The sequence below is a fragment of the Lepus europaeus genome, chromosome 9, assembly GCF_033115175.1.
Source record: "Lepus europaeus isolate LE1 chromosome 9, mLepTim1.pri, whole genome shotgun sequence".
In the NCBI taxonomy this organism is placed as follows: domain Eukaryota; kingdom Metazoa; phylum Chordata; class Mammalia; order Lagomorpha; family Leporidae; genus Lepus; species Lepus europaeus.
The window spans coordinates 20,510,352-20,537,745 of NC_084835.1; the positions used below are offsets into that span (position 1 = coordinate 20,510,352).

Genomic DNA, 27,394 nt, shown 5'->3' on the forward strand with positions numbered 1-27,394 from the left:
CTCAGGCGAGAGCAGGAGTGGTCGCAAGCCAGGGTCCTGGGTCCCAGGAGCACAGCACGTGCAACCTCTTGGAGCCCTGGAGTTGTTTCCTGAATCCCTCTTTTCAGGCCCCCTCTTAGATGAGGGTGCTTCAAAAAGTTCGTGGGAAATCAGAATTAAGAGGTAAGTTTATTTGGGTGCCACATTTTTTTTTTTTTTTAATTCCAAACATGGCTTTTTAATAATACGCATTTCCACAAACTTTCTGAAAACCCTGCACACAACTGTGTCTGTTATCATATGGCTTTTCTCGAAGCTACAATCTTCCCCTCCCCCTCACCCCTGGCTTCTCACATTTGGAGCAGTTCCGTGTGACAGACAGCCTGACTTTTAGGCAAGCACAGTCTTGCTGAGATGGGTATCACTTCACTGACTGTGCTGGCTCCCCTGCCACTGTCACTTATTGTGTCACCTACTCCCTGGAGGCTCACTAGCCTGGTCTGTAAATGCAGTGTGCACCTGCCTTGTGAAGTCAACCGTAAGTCAGGACTGAAGGCACTGAGACCCCTGCAAGGGCACTGAACTCTGAGCAGGTTTTACTCACTGCTCCTCCCACAAGAGCTACGTGGCAACACCGCAGAGGAGCCATTCCAAACAAGAGAACCTGCCCAGTTCGGCCAAGGGTTAAACACTAGCATTTGCATTTTTTTGTCTGAGTGATTTGTGGGGAGCATACAGAAAGCATTTTAGAAATCTACAGTCACAAACTACAAACGGGAAGACACCGTGTTCAAGGAGGCCAAGTCTGCACGCTGACCGTGGAGCTGCCGTTGGTCATGCCTTTCCACCTTCCTTGGCTGTTAGCACCTCAGAAGTGTGGGTGACCACGGCCTCCCCGGGCACTCTGGCCAGCATCTTCCTGACTGTACGCTCTGCTCCCCCAGCCAGGCCTCCTGCTGCAAGCCCTCATCCCACCTCGTGACTGCTCCTGCCCCATCCATGGCTCCTCCCTCCCGGCCCCTCTCCCTGCATACACGGTGCCAGCCCCCTCTAACTCACACCCAGCATCCGCAGGCTTTGGTCTCCTGGCCAGTGCATCACTCCTCAGGCCCTTGGCTGCTCTCCACAATTGCTTCTTCTTCCTCACTGTGTGTGTGTGTGTGTGTGTGTGTGACCACCGAAGGCCCTTTTTGTCAGGCAGCTTTAGGCTCCAGATGGCTGGTTAGGTATATATATACTTATACACACGCACTCACACACATACATATTAGGGTATTAACTTCTCAAGGTCTATTAGTTTCTTTCTTGACAAAGTATGTATAACTAAGAAACACAACGTACTCCTTATTAAAAGACCTAGCTCTCAACACCAACTGTGGGGGCCGCCACCTGCAGTGTCGGCATCCCATATGGATACCGGTTTGAGTCTCGGCTGCTCCACTTCTGATCTCTGCTATGGCCTGGGGAAGCAGCAGAAGACGGTCTAAGTCCTTGGGCCCCTATACCCCTGTGGGAGACCCAGACGAAGCCCCTGGCTCCTGGCTTCAGATGGGCACAGCTATGGCCGTTGCAGCCAACTGGGGAGTGAACCAGCAGATGGAAGACCTCTCTCTCTGCCTCTCCTTCTCTCTCTGTGTAACTCTGACTTTCAAGTAAATAAGTAAATCTTTAAAAACCAAAACAAACAAACAAACAAAAAAACAAAACAAAACAAAATTGTGCTCCATTCCACCCAGCACGAGCCTTTATTTGACTGAGTCAGGGTAGGGGTGGTGTCCCCAAGGCTACCACTTATTTATTTTACTGCCACCACGGCCCAAAGCCACATGGTGGCACAGTGGCAGAGGCTGCCTCTGTCTGTGTACAGAGATTCTGTCAGTATGCTTTCTGAAGCCGAGGCCACTGCAAACCCACTTTAGGTGGGTGAACTGACACGACCACTGGCCATCGAAATCACGGTGACAGCCGAAGACAAACTCACAAATTAGGTGACTCCACGGTTCCTAGAATGTCCGGGTATAACACAGTATCATCCTGGAAGCTTTTCCTTTCAATCAGAGAGGTGAAAATTAATGTCCTACCAAACAGAAATCTTTATGTTCATAGTTTTTATGGCTGAATTTGTTTTTTGCTTTCTTAGAGCAAGAGCAGAGTGCTTATTAAGAACAAAAGACTGGGGCCGGTGCTGTGGCGCAGTGGGTTAACACCCTGGCCTAAAGCACCGGCATCCCATATGGGCGCCAGTTCGAGACCCGGCTGCTCCACTTCCAATCCAGCTCTCTGCAGTGGCCTGGGAAAGCAGTAGAAGATGGCCCAAGTCCTTGGGCCCCTGTACCCACATGGGAAGACTCAGAGGAAGCTTCTGGCTCCTGGCTTTGGATCGGCACAGCTCTGGCCATTGCAGCCATTTGGGGAATGAACCAGCAGATAGAAGACCTCTCTGTCTCTCCATCTCTCTCTTTGTAACTCTGCCTTTCAAATAAATAAATAAATCTTAAAAAAAAAAAAAAAGACTTAAACGGGATGTTTAATAATGCTTTACTCAAATCTTTCCCTAAATGGTCACTTACACAACTTATAGCAGAACTGCATTTTTAAGGGTTAAGGCTTTTATTTAAAAAATAAAGTTAGGGCCAGAACTGTGGCTTAGTGAGTTAAGCCGCTGTCTGCAGCACCAGCATCCCATATGGGTGCCAGTTCAAGTCTTGGCTGCTCTACTTCTGATTCAGCTCCCTGCCAATGCACCTGAGAAAGCAGTAGAAGGTGGTTCAAGTCCTTGGGCCTCTGCACCTATGTGGGAGACTTGGAAGAAGTTCCTGGCTTCTGGCTTCAGATTGGCCCAGCTCCAGCCATTGTTGCCATTTGGGGAGTGAATCAGCAGATGGAAGACCTCTCTCCCTCCCTCTCTCTCCTTCTCTCTCTCTTTCTCTCTCTACCTGTACTCTGCCTTTCAAAAACATAATAAATCTTAAGAAAAAAAAAGTTGCGACAATACTGTTGGAAGCAAAGTACAAATACCTGAGTTACTTCCGGTTAAAAATGCTTTATAAAATATATTAGATATAGTCCTTCTAAAGTCAGCTAACTTTCTGTAGTTAATTTCCAAAATTTATATTTTGATATAAACCATAGAAATGGAATGCTAAGTGATAGCATTGTTTTATGTCTTAAAGTCAATTTCAAATATCTATCCAATAAGGTGATCTATTTGGTGAAAAAATACCCTGGATAAGGGCTAAACTCAATCTTCAAATAATATGCCAAGTCTACATTTTTATATTCTATTTATGATGCCTTTCTTAAGGCTGTAAAATTTGAATGGTAACTTTAAAAAATTAATGTAGCAGGGACCAGCATTGTGGTGTAGCAAGTTAAGCCACTGCCCTGTGATGCCAACATCCCATATGGGCGCTGGTTCAGTCCTGGCTGCTCCACTTCCGATCCAGCTCTCTGCTATGGCCTGGAAAAGCAGTGGAAGATGACCCAAGTCCTCGGGCCCCTGCACCCGTGTGGGAGACCTGGAAGAAGCTCCTGGCTCCTGGCTTTGGATTGGCCCAGCTCTGGCCATTGGGCCATTTGGAGAGTGAACCAGCTGATGGAAGACCTCTCTCTGTCTCTCCCTCTCTCTGTCCCTAACTCTGCCTCTCAAATAAATAAATCTTTTTTCAATTAATGTAACAAAACAAATTAAATCAACAAGTAGCAATAAAATACCATATTTTTACAAATAAGAATACATACAAAATCTAAATTATTCCTCCTTAACACCTGTCCCCAAACTTGCTGCCTCAGTATTACCAGGAAACCTTAGGATTGTTCCCCCTTTCATTTCCCCAACTTAAACATCATAATGACTGCAGGAAACAGCAAGGATGCTCAGGTGGTGTTTACGGAGCACCTGCTCTGTGCCAGGCATCGCTGGGGGCTCTGCACGAGCACTCACTTGTTTAGTCCTCACAGCAGTCACACAGAGCCGGGGAGCACGGGCTTGTGGCAGGCAGAGTGACACCTCCCAAAGTTGTCCACGTCCCAGGCCCTGGAAGCTGTGCGCAGGTGACCAACAAGGGAGAACGGTCTCTGCAGATGGATTAAGTGAAGGATCCCAGGAGTGGGAGGGCACCGCGGCTTACGCGGGTGGGCCCCAGACAATCACTGAGGCCTGTGTAGTGACAGGGGTGCGGGAGTGTCGCAGTGAGCTGGAAAATGAGGAGAGGAGGAAAGATCTGGAGCCAGGAAGATGGTTGTGCTTCTGCAACGAGGTCCTCCCTGTAACCCGACATCTTTAGGCCAACAAGTGATGGGGTTAAGCTTCCCAATTGGGCTTGGTGTGCTGTGGAACTGAGGCAGCATGAACAATGTACAAGCAGAGAGGTAAGCAAGTGTCCTATAGAGGAATATTACTAGAGTTTGCAATATATTTAAATATAAAGAGATGAAACAATAAACTGTCCTACCAAGGAATATCCCACAGCACAGATAAGGGCTCCGTGTGAGAAATGCTAACCACTGCATCGATCCGTGGGATCATAGTGGCAGGCACCATGGAGCAGTGGCTAAGACACTGCTGGGGATGCCCGTGCCCTCTACTGGAGTGCCCAAGATCAAGTCCTGCCTCTGCTAATGATCCAGCTTCCTGCACTGCACCCAGGAGGCAGCAGCGGATGGCTCAGGTACACGGGTCCCTGACACGAGGGAGACAGGAATGGGGTTCTGGGCTCCTGGCTTCAGCCTGGCCCAGATCCAGCTGTTGGAGGCATTTGGGGAATGAACCAGCAGGCAGAAGATCTCTCTGTCTTCCAAATAAATAAACTTTAAAAACCACATGTCGTCATTTCATATCCCGTGCACATAAAACAGCAGCAGCAACCATGCAAGTGAGGACAGCAGCCCCGATGGTGCCACTGCCGCCACGTTCCATGGCTGCATTCTTCAAAGAGTCGCTCAGCTCTTCCTGCCGGGCCAAGCTGACCTGCAGGGCACCCTCGGCTGTGATTTTCACGCCTTCAAACTGATCTCTGTTTGTCCTTCTTGTTGACCCTTGGAATACAAACCATTGCTCAGGACATCTGCCTCCTTCTGCCCGGACCCACGGGTGATTGCAGTGTGGAAACCCCGCTGGGCTCGAACTGCCATCCCACCAGGGAGGCTCCTCTGGGAAGGCATCTGTGAAGCGGAGGGACTGGCATGGAGTCTGCAGACAGGCGTGGGAGACTGTGACTGTCCCCTAACTCCCTTCCCAGCCGTTTGCTTCTGAATGCTAAATAATGAGAATTCTTAAAAATATCTCACATTTATCAAGAGGCAAAAGCAACTGCCGGTTGTCCTTTCAGTGTAAACTGGGATTGTCCAGCAGGCCCAGATTCCCTAGGAATTATTGGATTTTTTTTAAGGAATGTGTACTCTTATTTGACTTCCTATTTACTACTGTATATTTTACAACCCTGCAAGGGGAGAGGTTCCCTTATAGAAAGTGACAGCAATGCAAATAATTATTGCCTGAGAGTATGTAAACAGTTCCCATCTTATCACAGCGCCAGGGTTTCTGTCTCATGGAAAAGACAGCATGGACGGTGGGGGTCACTGCCTTGTCGGCCACTAAGTCGTTGTGATTCTATTAGCAATTTCATTTCGGCATTTGACTCTATAAATCTCTGTTCTTTGAAATCTTCTTTGGACCAGACTTACAAAGAACTGGTTTCCGTGTTCATTAAACAGATGGATAAAATCCTTGACCTCATATTCATTTCATCACTGTGCAGCAGTCACGTTTTGAACTTTTTGAAAATTACGCTCTGATAAAACCAAAGGGCCTGGAACGCGTTCCCTGGTCTCGCACCGTTCACAGCTGCTCACCTCCAGCCCAGGACAGGGGACAGCGCTGGCGCTTTAAGAAATTCAGCTGGCCCAGGAGAGATTGCGATGGCGGAACAGCATCTATCCAAAGGTCTTACTCTCGATCTGCCCCAGATGTTAATGAAGAGTTTAAAAACACTTAAAGACATTGTTTAAAGCAGCCTTCAATATTGCTGATCCGTAAAGGGGAGTGCAGTAGAAGCTGTACACGGTGTTCAGGGCTTCCTTCAAGTGAGAGCCACAAACTCCCAGGTCCCTGAGGCCTTTCCAAGGCGTCTGCAGCTACAACTATTTCCTTTACACAGCGATGGTAACACATGGCTGGCCTATTTCGTTGTGCACAGAAGGTGTTGAGAACAAACCGCATCCTCCCCCACCCCCGCCCCCGCACTGGCCCCCAAAAGCCTGAAAATCCTAAGAGAAACACCTGCTGAGCCCTGTCTGGCGAGCACCTGGACAGAGCTGTCCATCTTATCAACCGGGCCAACCGGCCTCGGCTGATGTGCACACAGGGTCTGTACCGTCGTAACCATCCCACAGCCATCCCAGGCAGACTCATACAATCCTCTGTTCTTTGGCCACACATTCCTTACCTACTCCCGAACTGTCCTTCTTACAATGAATGTGTACCCCTCTTTTCTGCAGCCTCCAGCCAGAGACCGTGCTGGTAGCCAATCACGCTCTAAGAAAGAACTCTCTACTCGGCCTTTTCAGGCCAGGTGGCCACTGAGTGATGGTGAGTGACTGCTGTAACACAGAATTTGATCATGTTGGAATGCCTCCCCAAGACTCCCTGAGAGTCAGAGGGCTCGTGTCTCCCAGGGCTCAGTCCCTCATACTCTGCCCTGAACACACCTTTTCACGGAACCTGATCTATTTCCACCAACAGTGCAAAAACAAGGGTGGGGAAGGCTGTGGTCCAATATGCAAATCAAGGCAGGGGCGGGCACTGTGGTGCAGCAGGTAAGCCGCTGCCTGGGACGCCTGCATCTCATATCCACGCACTGGCTGCAATCTAGCTTCCTTGCTTATTTGGATGATGGGTCAATGCCTGGGCCCCTGCCATCCACCTGGGAGATCCAGGTGGGGTTCTGGGCTCCTAGCTTCAGCCCTGCCTAGCCCTGGCTCTTGGGGGCATTTGGGGAGTGAACCAGCAGGTGGAAGAGCTTTGTCTCTCTACATTTCAAATAAATAAATACATATTTTAAAAAAAAAAGCTAGTACTAGAAGTACTTGTAGAGATAAGCAGTGCTCACAGAATAAGAGGAAAAAACCAATTTGTACTTGTTGAGAATGTCGTGGATGAAGCAGTAATGTTTATTAATGTTACTCAATTTCGACCCTTGAGCACACATTATTTTTAATATTTTGTGTGATAAAATAGGAAGTAGGCACAAAGAACTGCTATCCATTGAAGTGCAAAGGCTTCAAGAAAAAGTACTTGTGAGATTATCTGAGTTGTCAGGTGGATTAGCCGCTTGTTTGGAAACTATATTGCTATGTGAAGGAATAAACTATGGTTATCCACAGGCAGAAACTTGGTAAACATTCTGTCAAAAATGAAGTGGTCACTCCAATTGATGGTCTATTTGCCAATGAAAAGATGAGCTTTCAAGGGACAACGAGCATTCTGGAGAAGTTCTATCTGCTCAGAGGAGCCGACAGCTTCCCCTACACTTCAGAACTCTTTTGACGATGCTGCACAATGAACTGTCAATGCTGTAAAGACCACACAGCTCACTGAAGCAACAGTTTCCAAACGGCCAGCACCTGGCACTACAAAATTATGCTTGGGTGAAAATCCCATCCAAAGTACAAGACAGATCAATGCACTGTAACAGTCGAGAAAGTTCACTGCCTTCCACATTCCATGAACTCTTCAGACACTACCACTTGGTGAGTTCTGCTGCAGAAGAGCACCTGTAGTTGTGTGAAATGGTTATTAAAACGTGGCCCACTTTGTGTACCGGTAGTCAGTCCTCTTGGTGTTAATTGAGACGAATTCACGAAATGCGATCACACTTCGATTGTGGTGTATCACCTTTAGATTGTCTTCACTGACCGCCCCCCACCCCGCCCCTGCTCCAAAAGAAGAAATACTCAGAATACATTGCTCTCATCTCCCCAGCCCTCTTGTACTGTTTGCCATTTTTGCCATCTGTAGCTTTAACAGCCATGAAACCCTAATAAAATAGACAAAAATCTCTATTCCCTCTTGCTTTGGAAGAAGAAGGGATAGTCAAGCTCACCCTTGGTTCTACTTCTCTTCCCTCGTTTTACCTCTTGATTTCTGTTAGTGACGTTATTTTTATGCTGTCAAGAGCTAAGACATTTTTGTTTCATTCTGAAATTCAAATTGAGCCCTTCGCGTTTGCCTCTGTTTTAATTCTACATATTTAAAATCTTAGCACATAGCGACTGTATAAATATTATTCATGAAAAACCAAGCAATGTGATGGGGCCCACAGGAAAGGAAATGACTTCTCGGTCATTAAATTCTTCCCATCAAAGGAGACTGTTCCGAGCATAAAGGCTTAGAGGCTCCCATGCTGGTCCTTTCTGAACCTTCTTGCCGGGGGCCGCCTCGTCGACAAGCAGGCAGGGAGGAAACGTGCTACACCTGTGATGCCCAGACCACTGCTGCCATGTGAGGCTTCTGCATACTTGCAACCTGGCTCCTGTGGCGGAGGACCTGGGTTTTAATATTATTTAATGTTTATTACTTTAAACTTAATTTTAAACCATGCCACGTGGCTGGTGGCTATCAGCTCTAGGCCACACGATGGCATGCAGCCTCATCTCCCACCGCTGCAGCCTAACCCACTCTCATCAACCTCTCGTCACAACAAACGTGGGCACCACTGTCCTTCAGGCGCCACCTACCTGATCTTCCCCAGAACTCCGCGAGATCCCCACCATACAGCACCCAGCCGGCCACATACCTGGGACGGAGAGCAGGGGCAGAAGCTGAGAAGCCCGGGCCCCTCAGATACTCTCTCCCTGATTCCCTTACAGGCAACAGAAACTGGGTTATCGGCTGGGAGTTCAGGGTTGAAATAAAACCGGTTGCCGTCTCAGAGGCACTAAACTGGGCCAGCAGCTACGTTCTGCGTTTGCTGTGATTTTCATGAACCTGACGTAGTGATCATTTCCACTGCTATTGTGGCAACAGAGCTTACCTGCTGCTTCTTTGAGAACAATGCATCTTAACAGTGTGGCTACCTTTAACTCACCTCCTTTTGATAGGCCAGTCCAGCTTCATAGAGTTTAATAAAGAGGTACTGAGTCCATCTGTAGTAGTCTGGCAGACACGTAGTTACTTCCTGCCAAAAATGGGGAGAAAATTGTCAATGGGCCATGGTAAACATTCTCCCCACAATGTATGCATCAGTATTGCAGTGCAATTTTGAAAGCAATCAAATCACAAAAATATTTACCAGCCCATAATATGTTCGCCAATTCCTAAAGTGAGGAAAGCAGCCATTTATTTTGGAGAGACGCTGCTGAAATGCCATCACCACTGCCCCTGGGGCACGCTCAGCGATGAGACACTCACCTTCAATTCTTCCGCGTACCCCCTGCCCAACCGTCCACGCAACAAACAGCTGAATTACACTGTAGGAAACTGGGTCTTCACATGTTGTCAGCACAAACGTACATTTCAAAAGGGTCATGGGAGGGGCTGGTGCTGTGGTGCAGCGGGTTAAGCCTCAGCGAGCAACACTGGCATCGCACACAAGCGCCAGTTCGAGTCCCAGATGTGCCACTTCCAATGCAGCTCCCTGCTAGTGGACCTGGGAAAGCAGCAGAAAACGGCCCCAGCACTTGGTTCCCGGACACCTGCGGGGGAGACCCGGATGGAGTTCTAGGCCCCAGCTTCAGACACTGTGGTCATCTGGGGAGTGAACGAGCAGATGGAAGATCTCTCCCCCCACTCCTCTTTCTTGCCTGCCCTCCCTTCTTCCCTCCCTCCTTCCCTTTCTTTCTTAAGATTTATTTTATTTATTTGAAGGCAGAGCTACTGGGGAGAGAGAGCTCCCTTTAATCCACTGGTTCACTTCCCAAATGGCCGCAAATAGCCAGGGCTGGGCCAAGCTGAAGCCAGGAGTTGGGAACTCCATCCAGGTCTCTCATATGGGTGTAGGGGTCCAAGTGCTCAGGCCACCTTTTGCTGCTTTCTCAGGGCCATTAGCAGGGAGCTGGATTGGTAGTGGAATAGTGAGGATTCGAACTAATGACCATCCAGAATGCTGGTACTGCAGGTAGGCAGCTTTACCTGCTATGCCACAATGCTGGCCACACAATAAATCTCTTAAAAAAAAGTTTATTTGGTGCACAATATTTTTGAATTCCAAACAATTTTTTCATAATATGCATTTTCCATCAACTTCCTGAAATTCCCCCTATGTTGGGGTCATGAATTAATTCATGAATGTCACTCATTTTGAAAACTATCACAAAGTTTGAGAGGAACATTTGCCCACTTTGGTATGATCCTTACTGGAACAAAAACCTTAAATATGCATATAGTTGGAGAGTAGGTGCTGCTTTAGATCCATTGTGACCCATTATGGGAACTAGGCCACTGTCTACAGAGGAAAGACCAGTTAAAAACCACACCAACTATTAAACCTAGTGAGAAACCAAGTGGTTTAATTTGCAAGCTAAGTCAATGGTTCCCGAAATTTATTTTTCTGTCCTCAAAACACATTTGCTACGAAATAAAAAAAAAAAATTCTTAATTACAAAGTTTGTAGCAGATAAAATCAAGTGAGCATATAAACCTCTATACTGTCACATGTTTCTTTCCTAGTACCCTTTAATTTCATATATGGACTATATCCATATAGAATGGATGAAGGTGGGGCTGGCACTGTGACATAGCAAGTTAAGCCACTGGCAGCAGAGCAGGCATCTGATATGGGTGCCAGTTCCAGTTCCAGCTGTTCCACTTCTGATGCAGCTCCCTGCTAATGCACCTGGGAAAGCAGCAGAAGATGGCTCAAGTGCTTGGGCCCTTGCATCCCTTGTGGGAGACCCGGAAGAAGCCCCAGGTCTTGACTCCTGGCTCTAGATCAGCCCAGCTCCAGCCATTGCAGCCATTTAGGGAGTGAACCAGCTGATAGAAGATCTCTCTCTCTCTCTCTCTCTCTCTCTCTCTCTCACTGTAATTCTGTCTTTCAAATAAATAATAAATCTTTTTTTTAAAAAAAGAAATGGATGAAAGGAAGGGACGTTTCAAATAATTCCACTGTAATGGATTTTTGATGGAAAGCATGCTTCTTTCCTTGATTTCTTTCTTTTCTTCCTTCCTTCCTCCCTCCCTCAATCCCCCCCTCCCTTTCTTTCTTTTTAAAGATACGGTTATAGAGAGATGGATAAAGAGATATCTTCCATCTGCTGGTTCACTCCCCAAAGGGCCACAAGCCTGCAGCTGAGCTGATATAAAGTCAGGAACCAGGAGCCAGGAGCTTCTTTTGGGTCTCCCACATGGATGCGGGGCTCAAGGACATGGGCCATCTTCCACTGCTTTTCTCAGGCCCATCAGCAGGGAGCTGGACCGGAAGTAGAACAGCTGGGACTCGAACTGGCACTCACATTGGATGTGGGCAATGCACACAGCAGCTCAACCCACTATGTCACAGCACCAGCCCAAAGGTATAATTTTATCAAAAGAGCAAACCAACACAGTCTTCCTTAAGATCAGTCAATGAGAGTGCTTCAAACCCAGGAGGGAAGAACAGGAGGCAGCAACTGAGCAAGGTGTCAGGTAAACTCCTGGTGCCCCGATGGACCTTCCTCCTCCTTTCCTTTCTTGCTTCCTCCCTCTCTCCTTTTTAAAAAATATTTATTTATCTGAATGAGAGGGAGGGAGGGGAAGGGGGGAGAGAGAATATGAATCTGCTATCTACTGGTTCACTCCCCATGTGACCACAACAGTTGGTACAGGCCAAAGCCAGGAGCCTAGAACTCAATCCAGGCCTCCCATGTGGGTGCAGAGGCCCAAGCACTTGGATCATCTTTTGCTTCTTTCTCAGGCTCATTAGCAGGGAGCTGGATGGGAAGTGGAGCAGCCAGAACTTGAACCTGTGCTCCCATAGGATGCTGGCACTGCAGGCAGCGGCTTAACCCACTGAGCCATAGCACCAGCCCCTAGACTACAGACTATTTTTCTAGGTGAAATTCCCAGGTCCTTTTGTGTGCTGTTTTGTAAAAATAGCAAGTACCATTAGAGAATAAAATTTTATCTGTAAATAACTCAACTCTGGCCATACCTCCCCACCCCAAGGCAGTAAGTGCATAACCAAGCTGCCTGCCAGCTTTGCCTGCCCTGTCGCTGTCCTCCACCGTGCAACGCCACAGCAGGGATTTCTGAGCCACACATACGACACAGCCTGCGCCAGCTAACACACAGTCCTCGGACAGCAAGTCTGCAGGGCTGTGAGGCTCAAACGATCTCACCTACTCAAGAATCCACTAGCACTGTGTCAGGGGGCCTGCTGCCCCCAACTTCCAAGCTCACCCTTTCCCCATCATCTGTCTCACCCGCTGCCCACCCTGCCGGCCTGAAACCAACTTGTTCTCTTTAGCTTTATGCTCAAGGAAGTAAAAAATTCCATTTTTAACAAGCCCAGGACAGGGGCTATGTTTGGTCTGTTTTGCTGTGCTCATTATTGTAAGCTTAGGTCCTGGCACATTGAGGGTCCCGAAACCTGTTATCAAATGCAGAATAAGCTAAATATATGGATGTATGCCTGCTGCCTGCTGGGCCTGCTTGTCCATGTTGAAGCAAGCTTGTATCCCCTGTGTAGGTTACACTGCGGTTCACAGGAATGATGTGGATAGAGGATGGGGGAGGGGTAGAGGATTATGGTAAACACAGTCCCAGAGCTCTATTGCGGCTACTTCTATAAAAAAAAATTTCTTATCCATTAGAGTTTGAAGATGCATATAAGGCCAATATGAGATGGCAAAGGAAAGCATTTAAAGTCTAGGGGCCGGGGGCTCATTATTGCTTGTTTTTCCTGGGTATTTGAACAATAAAATATCAAAATCCTCGTAATGCCTCTGCATCTGCTTCTACAGTCCGAGAGCAACAGGACAGCACTGTTGTCCTCTTCTAGGTTTATGGTTGTGAAAGTCACTTCTACATTAAGCAGAAGACACAGGGGACATAGGGAAAAAGCAAAACCAGAGTGCCACCCGGCCACGTGCCAGCCCCCTTCCCACCAGCCCTGTCACACGACAGGCGCGGCTGAGCGGGCGGTGGGGAGCTCAGGCGCCTGTTTCACCCTCACTTCCGCTGGTCTGCCCTGTTTCACAGCCTGCATTTCCATGCACGTACTTTGAGGGAAAAGTAACCTCAGCTGCTGAGCGAGTACAGTTTGAAAACCACTTGGGGCTGTTTCCAGTCCCCACGTGGTCTGTGGCTTCCGGCTCAGAGGCGGCTGCAAGTGCCCTGAGGAAGGCACGGTGCCCCTGTCCATTTATTCCCACGTGCACTCGGACCCAGCCACGGAGCCGTCGCCGCGATGCCCACTCAGCCAGGACGGGGCGGGGGGGGGGGGGGGGGGGGCGGACTCGCGGGTGCATCGTGAACACTGTCGGCAAGAGGCACGGCTCCGAAATGTATTTCCAGAAAGTCAGCGCCCTTCTGGAAACTTCCCTGATTCGCTCATTAAAACAAAACAACAGCTATTTCTGGTCTTCTCACATTTATCTCAGACAAGTCATTAAAAACGTCTTTCTGAAACTGCTTCTAAGCTGTTATTTTAGCCAACTGGGTAGAAATCCAAATTCCTTTTCGCATTTTCACTGGAACTACGAGGGTCTCCTAGGGGCTTCAGCACACACAGACGTTAGCAAGCCTGCCTTCCTCGCTCTAAGGCAGGGGTTCTCAACTGGGAAAAGCCTGCTCCTCAGGGACCACCTGGTGGTGACTGGAGGAATTCTGTTTGTCGCAACTCTGTGTTTGTATCTGACAAAACAAAAAACAACCCAGCCCCAAATGTCAATAGCACCAAGGCAAAGGAACCCGGATCTGAGGGTGTAGGTTTGCTCACTCCGAGTCTGTAACCACAGGCAGCACAGAGGAGAATTAATCAAGTAAGTCTCTGGAGGGCATTCCATTAAAACCGATAAAATGGATCGAACATCACTGGGCAAAAACAGACACCCGGAGCCAGGTAACTCCGCCCTGTCCCCTCCACTGAGCAGGCCACGGGACCAGCAGCCCTCAGCTCTCCCATCAGCTCGGAGCCGGACGGAGAAGGGGTGTGTCAGGCCCACGGTCACAGATAAAACTCTGCTAGGCATGCATCAGGCCATTCACCGGGAATGAAGGACTGATTTCTGCCATCTGGATTTTAAATCACTTAACAGGCCTCCAAACAGTCGTCTGACTTGGAAAAAGCCTCACGCAACACATTCACGTCATGAATTTGCTATTTTGAAGTTAAAGAGGCACATGGTCTCTCTTGATTTGAAAGCATTTTATCTCTGCCCACAAAAGGGTTACTGAACAGGGGTTAAAAACAGCAGCAAGAACTTGGGCCCCTGCGTCCACAAGGAAAACCTGGAAGACGCTCCTGGCTCCTGGCCCAGCCCTGGCTCTTATAGCCATCTGGGGAGTGAACCAGCAGATGGAAGCTCACACATTCTCTCTCGCTCTTTCTCTCTCTGTATTTCTGCCTTTCAAGTAAATAAATAAATATATATTTCCAAAAGAGTTACTGAACAATTAAATGTTTAAAGATCATCCATTGGAATCTGCCCATAGTGCTCAAATGTGGGTCCCCCAACCCTGCCACCAGCCCCAAGGGGAGCTCCGTGTCCATGGGTGAGGCGTTCCTGTGCTGGTGTCTGCCCACCAGCTGTGGGATGGAGCCAACTTGGTAAGACTTGCTGGGAGACCACAGAAGTCAAACAACTGCTCACTGTGCTCCGAACCCCCTTTCCATTCCTGCCCTCGCTTCACCCTGCTCTTCAAACAAGCCAACGCCTACGTTAATAAACCATTGTTTCTAGTATGAAGTCAAATAATTCAAAGTGATGTCTCTAAAAGCAACCGCAGTTCAGCCACACTCCACATAGACCTCTATAAAGGTGTCAACATCCACAACCTCCCGGGCTCCAGAAAGCCCAATCTAGCTGCCAAGAGATCAAAGTCATGCATCCGGGACCTCAACTAGAGCTGTTCCTCCACATGGCAATTTCATGTTCTATAATACCTGGCTTTTAGCACTGAAAATGTTTTGTACATTCACAGGCAAACACAGAAGGTGAGCATGTTCAGGATCCAAGCCAGGTTCAAAACATCAGCCCTGGAGACCTGCCACACACACCTCGATGACTCTGCACAAATTAACATGGAAGCCAGCCTGCGCATCTAAGCCGGCCTGCAGCACGGAGATTGGACAGTGACAGTCTGAGAGGCCTGAGCCACAAAGGCCCAGCTCTCCCAGATGTGAAACGCTACTTAGCCTGTGAAAGAAGAATGACAGCAGTCAGTCATCTTGTGTGTGCCACCGAGGTCCCCTCAGGCTGACCCTTGCCCCAGGAAGGGACTGGGAGAGTGTGACTGCAGGGAAAGACAATTCACTTTGACCAGTGCGACCTGGGTTCAAGTCCCTGCAGTGTCACTAGCTTTGTGGCCATGCCACGTTTCCCTATCTAGAAAACAGGGGTAATAAAGCCATCTTAGGGGGCTACTGTAGGGACTAAGATGCACTAACGTGTGCAAAACACAAGGCTGGCACGTCGGAGGGATCCAGGGTGCTTCCTCCCTTGGCTGTACTCAGAGCGAGTTGTGGCAGGGGACAGGCTGGCTTTACTACCACACCACCCAAGGAGTGGGCCGCTGCACCTGCTAGGCTACCGGGGCAAGGTAAAGGGAGAGGAAGGGGCTGGGGTAAATATAGCTAACTATCTCCTACAAATTATTGCCTTTCCGACTAAAAAGAGCGGGTGTTTATGAGGGAAAAACCAAAACACATGGCCAGACGGGGAAACCCACCCAGGGCGGCTTGCTGTCGGCTTGAGTGACAGCCCACCCCAGAGAAGGCTGATCGGTCGCCTCTGATCTGGCAGGATGTAGCCCGGTCTTTGCTTCTCAGGCCAGTCGCAACGCAGACAGTGATGGGTCCCAGATCACAGCACAGGTGACGTCACTCAAAGCCATCATGCATTTCATTGGCATCCCATCTTCACAATATTTAGGTTAGCCATTGGGAATTTAACAAAACAAAAAGAACATGTTTATCAAGTCAGTCATTCAGCGGCCCTGAGCCCTGGAAAAGGAGCAGAGAGGCGAGCAGCCACCATGCGTCACCAATTCTAGGGACAAGGCACCACCTCCCCCCTCTCCCAGTCTCTGTGAGCCTCCTTGCCCTCAAAACAACCTTGGAAACAGAGACGGCGGAAACAGAGGAGGGGTGCTGGGGACCTCACAGACTTTTGAAAAAAAGTGATCTTCTGTAAAGCGCATTTTTGTCCTTTGTTCTTTATTGCCACCAATCAAAGGGAAACGTATGCTGATGACCCTGCCTTTCATTTCTTCCTGGTTCTTTAATTCCACAGAGGAGGGCCTTGGGAAGCACAGCACAGCTCAAAGGCCACCAGCACTCACACTGTACAGCTTTAATGAGAAAAATCCGCATCTGAAGTCCTCCTGGTGAGGGTTCAAGGCTCCGGCCTACAGCCCTGAACATGTGCTGTGCTGGAAGAAGACCAGGAGGGCTCAGGAGACTAGCCGCCACACAAGCCACTTGTGGGCCCCTTACACTAGGTGTCCACACTCAGCACTGGTTCTGAAACCCGGCTGCACCTTGGAATCAAGTTTTCAAAGTCAGGAACATCAGGCCCGCCTGCAGAAATCTCCGAGGGGCCGAGGTTGGGGACCACTGCCAAGAGGTTCCTCCCGGACACATCTCCCTCCCAAGCTCAGCATGGAAGACAGGGTCTTGTCTTGCCCTCAGGTGTCTGCGAACTCAATGGCGTCGACAGGGGCTGAGAGCACAATCGGTCTGTGTGAAGCTTCAGACTGGGAGTCCACACACGCCCTAGGAGGGGTCACTCGGGGAATCTGCTCTTGACCTTGTGCAAATCTTCCCTCGCCCCTCGCTCCCATCCCAACGAAGATCTCTTGGTCCCTATATTCAAACTTCCGCTTTCAGAAAACAGCACAACCATTTTCCACCCACGTGTACAGCAACAGCTGCATCACCTGCAGCAGGCAGCCACCTGTGCTCGACACCACTCCCGGAAGAAAAATGATTCGTGGAGGGGAAACTGGACAACACCCACCAAAGGGGGCCTGGCCCTCGCTGGCCTCCCAGCAAAGAGGAAGCAGGAAGGGGTTAGTTCCTCACTGAGATGCTCCTGTAGGACCCTTGGGCAGGAGACGGACAGGGAGAGGCCAGGCAGTGAGGCAGCCCCGGCCGTGAGTCTGAATCAGGGAACAAAGCCCCGCAGTGCCCAAGGAGCAGCACACGGTACACAGCACCTCGCTGCCCGCATCAAGCCTCCTTGCTTCCTCTCATCTCACTGCCCATAGCAGCCCAGCTCCTGGGTGGCAGCGGCAAAGCCAGAGCCCAAGACTGTAGACTCACTGGGGTGGGAGGCAGCGACACAGCAGCTGGGAAGGGCGGACCCCAGGCCCCGGCTGACTCGCACACGTGCTCTAGGTCAGGCAGTGTGGACGAGCTGCCGCAGACCTGCAGAAAGGCTCGGCATGGCCAATGGTCCCCTGGGAGTAACGACAATGCCAGCAGCAACAGTGGGCTGAGCAGGGGCAGGGCGTCGGGCACAGACAAGGAGCACCTTGTTCAGTTCTTGGGCCTATCCCAGGGCCAGTGGCTGTGCTTACCAAGTGTGGAGACACAGCAGGGTACTCTGCAACATAGCACCCACCCAGGCCTCCTGCACCCCTCACCCTGCTCTGCCTGTCTTTCCACACCACTGTGACCTTCCACCTACCACATCACTCACTTATTCCCCAGGTTTACTGCCTGACTTTGCCCGTCCCCAGTGACCCACCCCAGGTCCCAAACTGTGAACTGTAAGGTTCTCTGTCAAACAGCTTTTGCACCCCACCCCTCACCCATGTGTTCATTCCAACTGTCTGGAACAGTGCCTGGTACAAGAATGCTTAATAAATGGTAGCTAGAGAATAACCACCATTTTATGGATCAGAGAATTGAGACTCAAATTTGTTTAAGCTCACATGGTTAGGGCGGCAACTGTGGTGCACTGTTCAGGACACCTACACTCCACCTCAGAGCGCCTGGGGTCAATTCCCGGCTCTACTTCTGACTCCAGCTTCCTGCTATGAGCACCATGGGAGGCAGCAGGTGACGGCTCCAGTAGTTGGGTCTCTGCCATCCATGTGAGAGACCTGGACTATGTTCCTGGCTCCTGGCTTCGACCTGGCCCAGACCTAGTTGTTATGGGCATTTTGGCAAGAGAACCAGCAGATAAGAATTCTGTCGACCTGCCTGTCTCTTTTTCTCTCTTTCAAGTAAGTTTTTCTTTTTTTAAAGACTACTAAGTAAAGCCAACATATAAATACTGGGTTGCCATGAGTGATTTTTGTCATTTTTTCATTGATTTTTTTTTTTTTTTTTTTTACAGTGACTCTGTATTACTCTGGGAATTAGCCTATAGGCTAATTACTGTTCTTGAAAACACTCTGAACCAGCGCCGCGGCTCAATAGGCTAATCCTCTACCTGCGGCGCCGGCACCCCGGGTTCTAGTCCTGGTCAGGGCGCTGGATTCTGTCCCGGTTGCCCCTCTTCCAGGCCAGCTCTCTGCTCTGGCCCGGGAGTGCAGTGGAGGATGGCCCAAGTCCTTGGGCCCTGCACCCGTATGGGAGACCAGGAGAAGCACCTGGCTCCTGGCTTCGGATCAGCGAGATGCGCCGGCCGCAGCGGCCATTGGAGGGTGAACCAATGGCAAAAAGGAAGACCTTTCTCTCTCTCTCACTGTCCACTCTGCCTGTCATAAAATAAAATAAATAAAATTAAAATTAAAATAAATTTAAAAAAATTTTTAAAAAAAACCACTCTGGATTAAATAGAGGAAAAAAGCCAGAGCTGGGTCTACAGTCTTATTGTGCTGAGACACCTTCCAAGACACATCACCAGGTCTACCCAATGTTGTCCCAAGGAAGCAGAGCTGAGGTCTTAGAAACACACACCCTGAGGCTACCTGAGGAGCAGCTGTCTCCAAGGCCCTTGTTGGGGCACCTCAGTGCTGTCTACATGGCTGACTCTGAGGACTGAGATCCTAAGGGCAAGGGCCTGGCCTCAAAGCAGAACCACAGGGGCCACATACCTAGGGAGAAGAGTCACAGTCCACAGGCTCTGCGGAAGAGGCCCAACCTCCTGCTACCCAGCTGCCACCCTAACAGTGGAAGGGACCAGGCGGACCCAGTGCCCATGAGGAATGAGGAAGACGCAGCAGCAGCATGCCATCGAGGCCCAGATCCCACCTAGGGGCCTGTGGCCTGACTGTACCCGTGCCTGCGTTCCTCAGTAGCTGTGGACGGAGCCTCTGTGATGCTCCCAGGGGCCCCGGCACCCCCAACCCCTGGTATCTGTGCCTCTATGTCATCCCCTCCCTCGGAGCATGGGCTGGGCTTAAAGACTCACTGTTCATAAAAAGATTACAGCAAGTGATAGGCCATCACTCCCAAGACTGGGTTACAAAGGGGCTCTGGCTTCTTAGGTGTTCTCCTCTCTTTTGCACTCTGTCTGGCTCTGAAGAAAGCCAGCTGTCATGAGAGAGGCCCATGAGCCAAGGAAGTGAGGTCACCAATCCACAGCCTTCAGTCGTTGGTGCAGCAGCTAAAACCACAAGAGAAGCCTGGAAGCAGATCCTATCCAAGCCGAGCCTCCACCTAGGACCTCAGCCTTGGCCTTCATGGCTGCCGGAAGAGGGACCCTGCACCGGCGGACGCAGCTAAGCCACACCCAGATTCCCATCTGACAGAGACTGTAAGAAATGGATGCTCAGTGTTTTAAGCTGCTATGTTTGGAGACAGTTCATTATGCAGCAATGGATAACTGGTTCATTAGTAAAAGAGGTCGCTAACTGGACCAAATTCTGTGTAGATGTGAGGATCGGATGAGACACTGGACGTAATGTTCTTGGCAGATGCTCATTAGCACGTAACTGAGAGGAGGGTAGCATTGCCAGGGGCACCAGAGGTATCCACGAATCAGCAGCTCCCTTCCCCGCAGTGTGGGGGCAGATTTAGGCCGTCATCCAGGCCACAAAGAGGGACAGGGAGGCCTGGTGTTCCACGCCTCTGTCCTAGCGAGCTGAGTCTTAAACACCAAGTGCCCATCCCTCACTTCGGATCTAACTCCGGTCCCTTGACCCTATCATTCACACCCTGGAACTTGTGGCCCTTCCCAAACGGGCTGGCAGCTCAAGGGCGCAGTGGAGGGCAATCAAGGTGGGCTGGAGACGGGGGTCTGAGCACAGGCTCTGCCGTGGACCCAGGGTAACTGGAGACAAACAACTCTCCTCGCATGGCCTCCTCACCCCTCCCCGATCTGGAAGCCGAGATGCTGTGAGGAGAGGGTCTTTTTTTTTTTTAAGTTTTATTTGAAAGAGAAAGTTACAGAGAGAGAGGTCTTCCATCTGCTAGTTCACTCCTCAAATGGCTACAATGGTCGGAGTTGGGCCGATCCAAAGCCAGGAGCCAGGAGCTTCTTCCAGGTCTCCCACATGGGTGGAGAGGCCCACTTGGGTCATCCTCTACTGCTTTCCCAGGTCACTAGCAGGGAGCTAGATTGGAAGTGGAGCAGCCACGACTTGAACTGGTGCCCACATGGCATACCGGTGCTGCAGGCCAGGGCTTAAACCCACTGTGCCACAGTGCCGGCCTTGAGGGTCTATCTTTCCAACACCAGCAGCCCAGTATGGGTACACAGAGCTACTCAATAAAGCTCCATTAAAGCAATAATGTATCAATGCAGGTGGTCAAAGAGCACTATATTTAGAAAACCAATGGAAGCCTTGAGACAGGGGCCTTGGCACTTTTCTTAAATATAACTGGCTTTCCAATACAGTGTCATTGTTCTTAGAATCATAGTCTGGCTCTCCTCACAGAAGGCTGTCAACATGGTAACGCCACCCCAGTTCCTGCTGCATGGTGCTCTCAGAAGCCGGAGTGCAGGCCAGTGAGGAAGGACCACGCTTCCCTGCAAAAGTAGCTACCATGACACCGCGGACAGGAGAGGGCTTTTCAGGAGCTGCACCCAAGGAGCCACTTCTCAATGCCTGGTGTCACACTGGCTCAGCATCCTGGGCGGCTCCCCCGAACCCTCCAGGGAGAACACTGACCAAGGGTCTGCTACTCAGGCCCTGTCCTAAGAGACTCGCCGGCGGGCTAGAGGGACAGAGAGGACCCCCAGCTCCAGGCTCTGCACGCCCTGTCACCCACTGAATCACTTCATGAGACCACCCACATTCCAGCCTGGGACCAGGCAGGTAAACACGACCTTCCCTGCGTTATGGGAAGACGACAGCCACCTCTGGTACATCTTTCACAGTCTCAGAAATCCTCAGCAAAGTTCCTCGGAACGTCCGTCCCTCTCTCATTGCTTCCCTTCAGTCTTGAAGGGAAAGACGGACGGGCAGCCCAGCACCCACCTGGACCCTGCTAACACTCCAGCCCTGGGACCCACCCCTCACAGCTCTCCAGCTTCTGCCTCGTTCCTTCTCACTGGCAGGGGTCCCAGCCCGGTCTCATGGCCACCTCTTCCTCCTTCCTCCTGCCCACGACGCTCCCTGCACAGGCTTCCTCTGCCTCGCTGACTCCGCCCCTCCGCCCCTCCCTCTCATTCTTCCTCCATCGACCACCCATCAAACCGCATCTCTGCCGAAGCTGGCCTCGGACCTCCTTTACCTCCCTGTTCTTTCTACAGGATTGAAGGAACAGGTGTTAATACCAGGGTATTGAATGAGTCTTAAGCCGAACATTTAGCTAAGAATTCATCTTCCTGCAATTACGTTCCTTGACTCAGGATTTAGACTGACAATGAGCATCTAAAGAAAGCTGAGCACGGCAAACGTTGGCCACTGTAGTTGTACAGAGCACACCTGTTATTCTTCAAAGTTTGTGTTTTGGATCCAGTGCTGTGGCGTGGTGAGTAAAGCCGCCACCCGCAATACCAGCATCCCATACAGGCGCTGGTCCATGTCCTGGCTGCTCCACTTCCAATCTAGTCCCCTGCTAATGGCTTGGGAAATGCAGAGGAAGATGGCCTAAGTGTTTGGGCCCCTGCACCCATGTGAGTGACCCAGATGAAGCTCCTAGCTCCTGGCTTTGGCCTGGCCCAGTGCTGGCTGTGTGGCCATCTGGGGAGTGAACCAGCAGATGGAATCTCTCTCTCTCCCTCTCTCTGTCTCTGTAACTATGACTTTCAAAATACAATTTGTTTTTCAGGGTCCAGCGCTGTGGTGTAGCGGGTAAAGTCAATGCCTGTAGCACTGGCATCCCAAATGGGCACTGGTTCAAGTCTCAACTGCTTCTCTTCCGATCCAGCTCCCAGCTAGTGTGCCTGGGAAAGCAGTGGAGGGTGGCCCAAGTGCTTTGGCCCCTGTACCAGGAAAAAGCTCACGGCTCCGTGCTTCAGCCTCACTCAGCCGTGGTCGTTACAGCTGTCTGCGGAGTGAACCGTGGATAGATCGCTCCCTGTTTCTGTCTGTAACTCTGTCAAATATATAAATAAATCTTTAGAAAAAATTGTTTTTCAAACCTAGGGTTACCAGTTAAATTCTTAAGTAACATGTTCCGTGTGCTTCTGAAACCAATTTGGAGAAGGAGCATTAATGACAGGACAATCAGGGTCTCTGCATTTTTCAAGCCAATTTGCACTGTACTCTGTAACTGAAAATGGCTCTCGCTATTCCCCTGACCAGTGTTTTCTGGGCACTGTCACTTTTATGGTACACTGAAAGCTGCCCCATTACAGACGACACCAGACTCCATGAACTATCCGTAATAAGGCAGGAAGCAATAATTTGCTTAATTTCTTGCTAATTGTTCTTTGCCAAATGACAAGAATTTCATCAAGGCAGACTAACAATACATACAGCTTTTCTAACTAGACAGCTGGGAACAGAAAAAAACCTCCATTAAACTACAGATGAGATTAATTGGTTTGAGTTGCAATTTGTTATCATCCAGTTGGGCAGATGCCAGCATTTCAGCCACCCGAGCCAAATGGGCTCTCTGCAATTGTTCCACTTTTCTGGAAGGAAAAAAGCATCAATTTTATCTGCAACATCCTTGAAAATTTCAGGATCAACAGGAAAGAATCATCTGAAAAAATAAGTTTCTACAACATCAGCTGTCTAGGTTTCCTGAATCACATGAAGGCTACTTGTTAGACACGGGCATGGATCCAGAGGAAGAGGAAGTATCAATTCCATGGATGCAAACATTGGCAGCAGTGCCCAAAACAAGCCATTCTGCTGTCTGCAAGCTGCAGGAGCAATGAGTAATAGAAGCCTGCCATGGCTTGAAAGATCCCGTATGTGACCAGAACAAGAAACAGAGTCGTAATACAGACAAGGTACGGAAAATCACTCCGCTAGCCCGGTGACTTTTAAGGGGAGCAGTGGGGATGGGAGGCACTTATCACAATCGCACAGCTGGCAGAGGGCATTTTTAAAACTATCTTTTATATCTTTAAAACATCCTCTGTTTCTGGGAAGTAGAGCAGATGTATTTTTCGCTATCGTTTCTAAAAAGTATAATTAAAAACCAAGAATACCATACATGTGCCATCCTAAATGTGCATGTGCTAAACTGAAAACTATGTGAAGCAAGAACTGATAAAACCAAAAGGAAAAATGAACAAATCCACAACAGTTCTCTCTCCACAATTAATAGACCAACCAGGCAAGAAACGGATGAACTCGCTGTCACCCAGCGCGATCTGACATTTCTGGAACAACAGCAGAACACAACATTGTTCTCAAGCCAGACACCGAGACACAGCACATCCTGAGCCACAAAACAAGCTCAGCGGCTGAAATCACGCAGAGTGTGTCCCCTGACCACAGTGCCTGACCACAGGCAAGAAACCAAGGACACACAGAGGAGGAGACGATCTCCAAACAGCTGAGAAGCAAACACACTTTTAAATAATCTGTAAGTCGAAGGGGACGTTTGAGGAAAAATAAAAAAGACATTTAACTGAGTGAAAATTAAAACACAACACCAAATTTTGTGGAAATCAGCTAAAGCAGTGCTTATGTCAGAAAACAGGAAAAGTGTTAAATCAGCAATCTAGGCACTCACCCCAGGGAACTACAAAATTAGGGGCCGGAGCTGTGGTACAGCAGGTGAAGCTGCCACCTGCAGAGCCAGCGTCCCATATCCCGTACTAGCGCAGGGGCAGAGACTTCTTACACAAGACAGGACACGAGGGGGGCCAGCGCTGTGACACAGCAGGTAAAAGCTGCCACCTGTGGTACCAGTTCGAGTCTCGGCTGCCCCACTTCTGATCCAGCTCCCTGCTAAGTGTGCCTGGGAAAGCAAGAGAAGATGGCCCAAGTCCTTGGGCCCCAGCACCCACACAGGAGACCTGGAAGAGGCTCCTAGTTCCTCACATCAGCCTGGCCCAGCCCTGGCTGTTGCAGCCATTTGGGGAATGAGCCAGTGGATGGAAGACTCTCTCTCTCTTTCTCTTTGCCTCGCCTTCTCTATAACTCTGACTTTCAAATAAATAAATAAATCTTCAAAAAAAAAGGAACTACAGAAATAAGGACAAAATAGATTCACACTAAGAAGTTAAAAAAATGAAAATATACAGAAATGAAATTGACAAAAGAGAAAAAGCAATGAAACAATATTAAGTTCTGGCCAGCGCCGCGGTTCACTAGGCTAATCCTCTGCCTGTGGCGCCGGCACCCCTGGTTCTAGTCCCGGTCAGGGCACCGGATTCTGTCCCGGTTGCCCCTCTTCTAGTCCAGCTCTCTGCTCTGGCCCAGGAGGGCAGTGGAGGATGGCCCAAGTGCTTGGGCCCTGCACCCCATGGGAGACCAGGAAAAGCACCTGGCTCCTGCCATCGGATCAGCGCAGTGCGCTGGCTGCAGCAACCACTGGAGGGTGAACCAACGGAAAAGGAAGACCTTTCTCTCTCTGTCTCTCTCTCTCACTGTCCACTCTGTAAAAAAAATAAACAAATAAATAAATAAAAATTAAGTTCTTTGAAAAGATCAGTAAGATAGAAAAAAAAAAAAAAAAACTGGTGGGGGCCGGAGTTGTGGTGCAGCGGGTTAACGCCCTGGCCTGAAGCGCTGGCATCCCATATGGGTGCGGGTCTAGCCCCAGCTGCTCCTCTTCCAATCCAGCTCTCTGCTATGGCCTGGGAAAGCAGTAGAAGATGATCCAAGTCCTTGGGCCCTTGCACCCACATGGGAGACCCAGAGGAAGCTCCTGGCTCCTGGCTTCAGATCAGTGCAGCACAAGCCCTTGCGGGCATCTGGGGAGTGAACCAGCAGATGAAAGACCTCTCTGTCTCTCACTGCTTCTTCTCTTTCTGTGTAACTCCAACTTTCAAATAAATAAATAAATCTTAAAAAAAAAAAAAGGAAAAAAGAAAAAAAAAAGTAAGAAACAAAGCACTAACAGGAACAAAACAGGGACACCAGTGCAGTCCGTGTAGACATCAACAGAACAAGAGAGACAACGAACAACTCTACACGTGTGAATTTGGAAACCTGGTTGAAATGGATCAATTCCTCAAAACTCACAGGCTGCCACAACTCACCCAATGTGCAATGGAAAATCTGAATAACTCATTAACTATTTAGAAAACTGAAGTCATAATTTAAAACTTTCTGAGAAAAATGAACTCTCAGCTCAGATGGCTTTGCTAGAGAAGTCTATCAAATGCTTAAGGAATCAGTGCCCATTCTATACAATCTCTTCCAGGAAACAGAAGAGGGAATCCCAACCACTCATTCTGAAGCTAGTGCACCTGATACCATAACCGGAAAAAGACATTACGAAAAGAAAAAACTACAAACCAGTATTCCTTGCAAAAATTCTTAACTTCAGTCATGTGTCGCTTAAAGACAAGGCTAGCTACCTTCTGAGAGAGGCATGGTTAGGCAAGCTCATGACTGTGCAAACAGAGTGTTTACACAAACTAAGGGGGCTATGATGTCACTGGGTGATACGAGCTTCTGGGACCACTGTTGTATAAGTGACCCATCATTGACCAACATGCCATTATGTAGCACACAACTACGTTAGCACACAGAATTATGCAAAATAAAGAAAAAACTACACGCCATGACCAAATGAGGCATATTCCAAGGGTGCAAGTCTGGTTCACTGTTCAAAAGTCAATCGGTGCAACCCATTAGCGGCTAAAGAAAAGGAAAATCACGGGGTCATAGCACTTGGTACAGAAAGAGCATGTGACAAAAGCCAACATCTATTCATGATAAAAACTGTCAGAAACCTAGACAAACAAGGAACAATTGAACTTGATAAAGAAGATCTACAAACACTCTACAGCTGAATTATCTGAGAATGGTGAAAGATGGAATGCCTTCCTCCCAAGACTAAGACCAAGGCCAGGAGGACCACTCGCACCACTGCTGCCCAGCACAGCACTGGAAGCACCATGCAGTGCAATGAAGCGAGAAAAGAAAAGGCCTGCGGAAGAGAAAGGGAGAAATAAAACTGTCCCTCTTTGCAAATGATATGACGGTCTATAGAGAAAATACACACACACCTACAACTTTACATAATTGAGTTCTACAAGGTCAAAAGCATAAAAAAATCCACTGTATTTCAATATACTAGCAGTGAACTTACTAAACACAACTTAATAAAATATGGGGGCAGGCCGGCACCCTGACAGGCAGCAGGGGATGGCTCCAGTGCTTGGGTCCCTGCCACCCATGTGGGAGACCCAGATGGAGTCCTAGGCTCCTTGTTTTGGCCTGGCCTACCCCCACTGGGGGAGACATGTGGGGAGCGAAGCAGTGGACAGAAAATTCTGTCTCTCTGAATTTCAAGTAAATAAAACTTGAACACAATATACTATTTACAATTGCCAAAAAAATTGAAATACTTAGGTGCAAATCTAACAAAACACACAAGATGTGTAAGCTGAAAACTACAAAATAACAATACTGCAAAAAATGTACAGAAAAATTCAAAATAAATAAATGACTCTTGGTCACAGGGATGAAGAATGTCTGGCCCACAGAATCATGTGGTCTGGCCCTGCCATGGCAACCACAGGTGGGACCCAAAACTCAATGAACTTATAACAGGCCAATTTTTTAAGTTGACACTCTTTTTAAAAAAATTATTTTTTATTTGAAAGACAGAATTACACAGAGAGAGGAGGAGGAGGAAGAGAGAAAGACAGAATCTCTCATCCTCTGGTTCACTCTCCAGATGGCCATGTCTAGGCCAGGCCAAAGCCAGGGACCAGGAGCTTCCTCTGGGTCTCACCTGTGGGTGCAGGGACCCAAGCACTTGGGCCATCCTCCGCTGCTTTCCCAGGTGCATGAGCA

General features: G+C 49.1%; 1 protein-coding gene across 3 annotated transcripts in view; it reads right to left on the bottom strand.

Moving 5' to 3' along the window:
• The window catches only part of LARS2 (leucyl-tRNA synthetase 2, mitochondrial), a 175,462-nt gene that overhangs the window by 86,139 nt on the left and 61,929 nt on the right, over positions 1–27,394 (bottom strand). For all 3 annotated transcript variants that reach the window (XM_062200680.1, XM_062200678.1, XM_062200679.1), the window contains exon 6: positions 9,066–9,155. In XM_062200680.1, the coding sequence (XP_062056664.1) occupies positions 9,066–9,155 (90 nt within the window). The remainder of the gene's footprint in view (positions 1–9,065; positions 9,156–27,394) is intronic.